The 8,108-nt window shown below is 46.0% G+C and overlaps 1 protein-coding gene across 2 annotated transcripts in view; it reads right to left on the reverse strand.

Annotated features, from left to right (window-relative positions):
* Window positions 1-7,708, reverse strand: part of GIPC2 (GIPC PDZ domain containing family member 2) — a 90,949-nt gene extending 83,241 nt beyond the window's left edge. For both annotated transcript variants that reach the window (XM_024119978.3, XM_055084507.1), the window contains exon 1: window positions 6,514-7,708. In XM_024119978.3, the coding sequence (XP_023975746.1) occupies window positions 6,514-6,753 (240 nt within the window). In that variant the 5' untranslated portion in view covers window positions 6,754-7,708. The remainder of the gene's footprint in view (window positions 1-6,513) is intronic.
* Window positions 7,709-8,108: the final 400 nt, after the last annotated feature.

Genomic DNA, 8,108 nt, shown 5'->3' on the forward strand with positions numbered 1-8,108 from the left:
AGGCCACCACAGTGAGAGGCCCGCGTACCGCAAAAAAAAAAAAAAAAAAGGAAGTGAGAACATCATGAGAAAAGGCATAGAGGAATGAAACAGTTAAACATTCTGGAATAAAAAGGGGATTGTTAGGAGATGAGACTGGAGTAGTAGGCATGGGGCAGGACTAAAGAGACAGGCAGGACTAGGAGATGTTGTCTGGCTGGTGGGGGTTATTTGTAAGTGCTATGGTCTGAATGTTTATGTCCCCGCCCCCAAAATTCAAATGTTGAAATCCTAGTGTTAATGGGTGGGGCCTTTGGGAATTGTTCAAATTATGAGGGTGGACACCTCATAAATGGGATTAGTGCCTTATCATAGAGGCTCCAGAAAGACCATTAGCCCCTTCCACCAGGTGAGGACAGAGAAAAAAGTGCCAACTATGGACTAGGAAATGAGCCTTCACCAGAGGTAACCATGCTGGCACACTGATCTTGGACTTCTCAGCCTCCAGAACTGCGAGTAATACGTTTTTCTTGTTTATAAGCTACCAAGTTGGTGGTATCTTTTTAATAGCAACCCGAAAGGAATATGACAGTAAGTAACAGGGAGCCTTGTAGGTTTTTGAGATTGGTATGATCTGAGAATCAATATTAAAATAGAGGATGAGGGACTTACCTGGCAGCGCAGTGGTTAAGAATCCACCTGCCAATGCAGGGAACACAGGTTCAAGCCCTGGTCCGGGAAGATCCCACATGCTGTGGAACAACTAAGCCCGTGAGCCACAACTACTGAGCCTACGCTCTAGAGCCCGTGAGCCACAACTACTGAGCCTACACTCTAGAGCCCGCGAGCCACAACTACTGAGCCTGTGTGCCACAATTACTGAAGCCTGCGCGCCTAGAGCCCATGCTCCACAACAAAAGAAGCCACTGCAATGAAAAGGCTATGCACCACAACAAAGAGTAGCCCCTGTTCGCTGCAACTAGAGAAAGCCTGCGCACAGCAATGAAGACCCAACAGAGACAAAAATAAATTAATTAATTACTTTTTTTTAAAAATAGAGGATGGGTGGAATCAGGGAAACCATATTCAGGGTACCATTTAGAATCTGCATTGTAAAAATCCAGCAGTGACAACTGTCAATGCCTTCCAACCAAAAACCACCAGGAATTCTCATTTCTAGTTTACTGCTGCTTGCAACAAGGGAGGCAGCACACCATGGAGAACTGTGGGGGAGGGTCTGAGTAAGAGGGCATTAGAAAAGATTTGGGCTTGTGTTAGGTGATGTTAGGACAGCATAGGTTTGCTGTCAGGAACTGGGGACAAGTCTATGACTCAGTATCTTAATAAAACTATCTACAAGGTGGGGAAATCTGTCAGAGCTAAAACTGTGGTTGGTAAAAGGAGCAGCAGTCATTTATATCAGTCAAGACAGGGGGATAAGAACTTCCCTGGTGGCAGAGTGGTTAAGAATTTTCCTGCCAACGCAGGGGACACGGGTTCGAGCCCTGGTCCAGGAAGATCCCACATGCTGCAGAGCAACTAAGTCCATGTGCCACAGCTACTGAGCCTGCACTCTAGAGCCCGCGAGCCACAACTACTGAGCCCGTGTGCCTAGAGCCCATGCTCCGCAACAAGAGAAGCCACCGCAATGAGAAGCCCATGCACTGCAACAAAGAGTAGCCCCGGCTCACTGCAACTAGAGAAAAGCCCGCATGCAGCAACGAAGACCCAATACAGCCAAAAATAAATAAATAAATAAATTTATTTTTAATAAAAAGGGAATAGGGAGTGCTATAATTTGGGGGTTGTTTTTTCTTTTCGTTTTTTGTTTGTTTTGTTTTTAGGGGGTGCTGTAATTTTAAATGGGATGATCAGTACCAGCCTCACTGAGAAGGTGACATTAGACCAAACCTCAGGAACAGCATTCGGGGAATTCCCTGACGGTCCAGTGGTTAGGACTCACGCTTTCACTGCTGAGGGCGCAGGCTCAATACCGGGTCATGGAACTAGGATCCTGAAAGCCACAAGGTGTAACCAAAAAAAAAAAAAAAAAAAAAAAAAGAGCATTTTGCCAAGGAGAGGTTCTGGTAGAGAAGACAGCCAGTGCAAAAGCCCTAAGGCTCCAGAGTTCAAGGAACAGCCTGGAGGCCAGGCTAGCTGGAGCATGTTAGAGGGGCCACAGGGCCTGTAAGAATCATTGGATTTTGGCTTTTACTCCAAGTGAGATGAGGAGCTATCAGTCTTGAGCAGGGAGATGAGATGCAGAATATATATCATTGGAGACAGAAACTTTTGAGTTTTGCTATAAAGGAGAAATGGGGTAATAGCATAAGAAATGGGGGCAGGTGACAAGAGAAGGTTTGTTGGTGTTTTTTTTTTTTTAACAGAAATAGCATAATTGCATGTTGAACATATGGCTTGAAATTAAAATCACAATTCTTGACTCTTCTTCTTCCCCAGTACACTGCTTTATTTGAATGCTCTATGTATTGAGAGAGAAGGGGCTGTATTTGCTTGATCCATTCATTCAATGAATTACTTAGTATTACAACATATACAAACTAATGTAACCAAATCAAAGTTAATAATTTCTGAAACCTATAGAGTTTTCAGCTTCTGGACAAGTATCTAACTACAAAAGTGATTTCTTAATAAACTCTTTCAAATCCACTCTTTCCCCACAATCTTTCCACATAATAGAGAATTAAGAAAATATGTCATGACACAAACTACTTGTCAAACAATTACAGTAGCAAAATATTCAAAAGGCCCCTTCAACAAATTTTATGACTACAGCTCAAGAGTTTAGTAATCAACTCATACATGAATCCTGAAATTTTTCTTTTTTTTTTTTTGTTTTGGCTGCTCACAGCATGCGGGAGTTTAGTTCCTTAACCAGGGATCCAACCCATGCCCCCTGCAGTGTAAGCGCGGAGTGCTAACCACCGGACCGCCAGGGAAGTCCCTGAATCCTGAATATTTTAAAAGATGGTATCAAATGTTTTATAAAACTGTCCCAGCATTTATGAGTTAACTGTTCTTTTAGATGAGATTTACTTTTTTCTTTTTGCTGAATTGCTCATTTAGCTGTTTAGAAAAATGATATCAGCTGTAAAGGATTTTTGCATAATTGGCCATCTGTTTCAAGGTAATGATTACAGACTGCACCCTGCAAGTGATTCATAGGTTTCATTAACTTCCTCCTTCAGGAACCAGGAAATAGGTGAAATCCATAATTATCAGTTTCACTACAGCATCTTTTTGAGGTAGTAAGTATTTTGGTGGCTGAGTCTGAGGCTTTACTTGAAAAGATCATTTGTTTAAAAAAGTTTTGCCGGGTTTGTATTTGGAATCTGAATACAGTTACCAAGAATCCCACAGCTGCTATGTAATGAACTTGGAACCAGGAAACCTTGATTCGAATCCCGACTCTGCCCCACACGAGTCCAGTGACTCTGGGCAAGCTACTTGACTTCTCAGAGCCTCATGTAGCTCAACTGCAAAATGAGAAGACTCCTTGCCTCAGTGCTATGGTGAGGATGGAATGACCACCCTGTAGCCTTAAACGCCACGCACAGCCAGGGGCGCATTACAGACTCCCTGCCATCAGGTCAGGCCAACTCCTTCCCTCTTTTCCTTAGCAGAGAGAGTACAGCTCTTCATACAGTGCCATCTGTATCCTTATAGCCACCTCTCTAGAGAAAAGGCAGGACTTCTGATATAGTCATATAAAGGGGGGAAATTTTTTGTTTTTTCCCCACTGACATCTCAAAAGTTTATACCACTATTCCTCTTGCTGGGGGAATGGGATGAGAAATGGAATCTCACTAGTGTGCATTTTATTTTAATAAATTACTCGTTTCAAAAGTAACTATTGAGGACTTCCCTGGTGGCGCAGTGGTTAAGAATCCACCTGCCAATGTAGGGGACACAGGTTCAATCCCTGGTCTGGGAAGATCCCACATGCCGCGGAGCAACTAAGCCCGTGTGCCACAAATACTGAGCCTGCGCTATAGAGCCCGCGAGCCACGACTGCTGAGCCCATGTGCCACAACTACTGAAGCCCACACACCTAGAGCTCATGCTCTGCAACAAGAGAAGCCACTGCAATGAGAGGACCACGCCCTGCAACGAAGAGTAGCCCCCACTCGCCACAACTAGAGAAAGCCTGCGTGCGGCAATGAAGACCAAGCGCAGCCAAAAAAATTCATTCATTCATTTAAAAAGTAACTTTTGAGATACTCTGACATATACTACGATGATCAATACTTTACCCTGAATATACTTAACTCTTTTTAGTCTAGATGGAAAACCTGCATTAATGTTGATTATATGCATACACATACTAATATATATATCTAAGGCTATAAAAATTTATGAACTTTGATAAAGCACATCAAAATACCTAATGTTTACCTTGAAATTTTAATGCAAGTCAGTGCATTGCAAACTTAAAATGCCAAACATGGTTGCCAAGTTATTGCTGAGACACCCTGGAAAACTTGGGAAGCAATATAACTTTATGGAATTTGGAGCCAGAAAAAAAAACCTGGGTTTAAACCCAGGCTCTGGGACTTCCCTGGTAGTCCAGTGGTCAAGACTCTGCACTTCCAATGCAGGGGGCATGGGTTTGATCCCTGGTCGGGGAACTAAGATATCACATGCCGCACAGCGTGGCCAAATAAATAAATTAATTAAATAAACACAGGCTCTGCCACTTACTATATGTAATTTTGAAAATTTTCTGAACCTCAAAGCATTAGTTTCCTATCTGTGAAGTAGGGATAATAATAATAATACTTCTCAGGGATTACGTGGATTGAGTAAAGTCATGCATCTAGAACTCAAAATAGTATCACACTATGATGAGGAAGACTTAATGCAAAGTAAATAAATCTGGAGTCCCTGGTTACAGGACAGATATTTGAAGTTGTCAGTTAAGAATGCTAACAAGCTCACTTAGCTTAGAAACAAGAAGATCCAAGTTTAAAATAAACGGCCCAGCTTTTCTGTTGCTAGCTATGTGACCTTGGCCAAAGGCCAGACACATTGTACCTCAGCCCACTCATTTAACTGTTAGGTATTAATGATATTAGGTATTAATGATATTAGTTACAATTTGTAAAGCACTGACCATACACCAATGCAATCTGATAGGTTTACACATGCACTCCAGTCTTCACAATAACCCTCCAAGGTAGATATCCTTATCTCTATTTTACAAATGGCTGAAACTGAGAAAAGTTAAACTTTTTCAAGGCCACCCAGCTAGTAAGTGGTATAGCCTGGATCCACAGTGAGGTTTATCAGTCTCCAAATCCTGTCCTTAACTACCCAATGAACTCTCTGCCACCTACCTCTCTTAGTGAAGATCAAATAACATTTTTCCTGCAAGAGTGCTTTTTGAATTGAAACGTCCTATACAAACGTGAAGTATTATCGTTAATACTCTGTATCAATCTAAATAATTCATAGAATGGGTCTGTGATTTGCCCCCTCAGTGCTGGGAACCCTGAAAGAACAAAAGGTTAGCTTCAAGATCTCTTTCAACTCCTCTTGGAATTTTGTCTTGACCTCAATTTCGCTTGAACTGACCTGATAAACAACATTAAAGAATAGATAGCCAAATGCTGCTCTGTGCCACCCAAAGGCAGCTCTCTGCACTCCCAGGAGTCCAGGGCGACAAGATCTTGTGCTTTTCCTTGAAATATGGACAAAATATTTTCTTGGACTGACTTCTCACACCTGCATTTGCAGTTAGCTTGGGTAAGTATAAATAAAAGTGGTCACATAAATGTCCGCCTAAACTAGGGCTTTGGAAATCATCCTACAGCAAACTCCAGTTCCTGGCACACATGCTATCGATCTAATAAAAGCAAATTTCAGTCCCTTTTCAAGGATATGAGGTAAAATTTAGAGGGGCTTTTCCCTCTGAAATTTTTGTCAACTAGTCCCGCGTAGTTTAGTATAACTCTCTTAGTTATCCGCCCTTGGAATAATAAGCTTCCCGGAAATACCAAAGTGTTGATGACATGTGACATGACATATGCGGGTCAAAATGGGGCTTGGTTTGGTATCATCCGGAAGGCACCCCCTAGCCCGCCAATCCCGGAGATGCTCAGCGTGGCCCGCTCACCCCTGCAGAGGAGGCAGGAGGGCTAAGTCCAGACAAAGTGAAGGGTGTTAATTTGCCGCGCCAGATCTCGACGCTGGGAAGGCGCCGAAGCTGCTGAATCTCGGGTTACTAGAGCATGCTCATTTGCATGAGGGAGAAAGGTCGTCCCGGGTTTCCCAGAGGCCAGATCGAGCCTGGAGAACGTGACTTTCTCCAGTTCTGGGACTTAACCTCTTCCCTTCCCCGTAAGGCCCTCTCGCCCCCCCTGGGGCGCTCGCAGCCGCGGACCCCATCCCGCTTCCGACGTCGGGATCCGGGAAGCGAAGCTCAACCAGCCGGAGCCAATTTAAACCTGCGCGGGACGGTGGGAGAAGCGGCGAGAGGCAGCGAGAGGCTGAGCCCCAGCCCTCGGCGCTTACCTCCGACGGCGAAATCTCAAACACGCCCGCGATCTTGGCGTAGAGCTCCTGGATGCTGGAGAAGTTCTCCACTCTGCCCGTGGCGCTGCCGTGGGCCAGCTGCGTGTGGAAAACCAGCCTGCAGGTGGGAGCCGGGAGGCTGGGAAGGCTGCCTCCAGCCACATTCGTCTGCTCGCCCTCCACCAGCCGGGAGGTCTCCTTGGTATTGAATTTCTTTTTTCTCCGCAGCCCCAGGGGCATCTTGCCTGGCCGAGGGCGGGGACCCACCTGCGCTGCCACGGACTGCTGCCTCCCTGGTCTGGGCCCCCGGACTTTGTGCTAAGGGCCTGCCGGCTCCGGGCAGGTGCAGCCTGGGCTGGGCCAATGGCAGAGGCGCTCCCGCCAGGCCCCGCCTGCTCAGGGCCCTCCTCCACTGAGAGGAGCTGCACCTGCAACCGGCCGAGCAGCCACCTGCCCTCCGGATGGATCAGGGAGAAGATAAGTTGGACCCTGAGGAAGGGGAATGTTGCCTCCCATTCCAGTTCTACAGGATCGAGCCATCAACCATCGCAGCTGCCCCGGATGGTGTGCCCTGAGGGGAATTCAGGATGGAGAAAACAAGGAAGCATTCTGTGATTTGGATACTAGCCCTAATAGTTAAGATGCATATCTAAGGAATCATTTCAGTGAACTCAGACTCTTGCATCTTCCCCTACATAGGAAAGCACTACAATCATTAATTTGAGACGTCTGTCCTTTGTGATTAGCAGTAATCTTTTCATGTTCCATAACACGTTTTTATCCAACAAAAACACCCATATATCCTGGCTCGTCCCTTACCTTTTCTGAGCAGTTCCTCAGAGCTATCTGAGAGGCTCTCCTCCACTATAGTGCTCAGTAAGGTCCCGGAATGAAACTTAACTCAAAACGTTTACGTTGTGCAGGTTCTTCAGTCGATAACCCATTCCCTCCTCTCATCTCCTGGCTTCTTTCCCTTCCTTTAAAAATGGCTCATGGGCTTCCCTGGTGGCGCAGTGGTTGAGAATCCGCCTGCCGATGCAGGGGACGCGGGTTTGTGCCCCGGTCCGGGAAGATCCCACATGCCGCGGAGCGGCTGGGCCCGTGAGCCATGGCCGCTGAGCCTGCGCGTCTGGAGCCTGTGCTCCGCAATGGGAGAGGCCACAACAGTGAGAGGCCCACGTACCACAAAAAAAAAAAAAAAAAAATGGCTCAATTTCTAGGGATTTCCCCGGTGGCGCGGTGGTTAAGAATCCTCCCGCCAATGAGGGGAACTCAGGTTCGAGCCCTGGTCCGGGAGGATCCCACATGCCGGGTAGCAACTAAGCCCATGCGCCACAACTGCTGAGCCTGTGCTCTAGAGCTCTCGAGCCACAACTACTGAGCCCATGTGCCACGGCTACTGAAGCCCGCACACCTGGAGCCGTGCTCCACAACAAGAGAAGCCACCGCAGTGAGAGGCCTTTGCACCGCAATGAAGAGTGGCCCCCACTCGCCGCAACTAGAGAAAGCCCGTGCGCAGCAATGAAGACCCAATACAGCCAAAAATAAATAATAAATAAATAAATTTTGTTTTTAAATGATTTAATTTCTATAAA

This window comes from Physeter macrocephalus, chromosome 4 (assembly GCF_002837175.3).
Source record: "Physeter macrocephalus isolate SW-GA chromosome 4, ASM283717v5, whole genome shotgun sequence".
In the NCBI taxonomy this organism is placed as follows: domain Eukaryota; kingdom Metazoa; phylum Chordata; class Mammalia; order Artiodactyla; family Physeteridae; genus Physeter; species Physeter macrocephalus.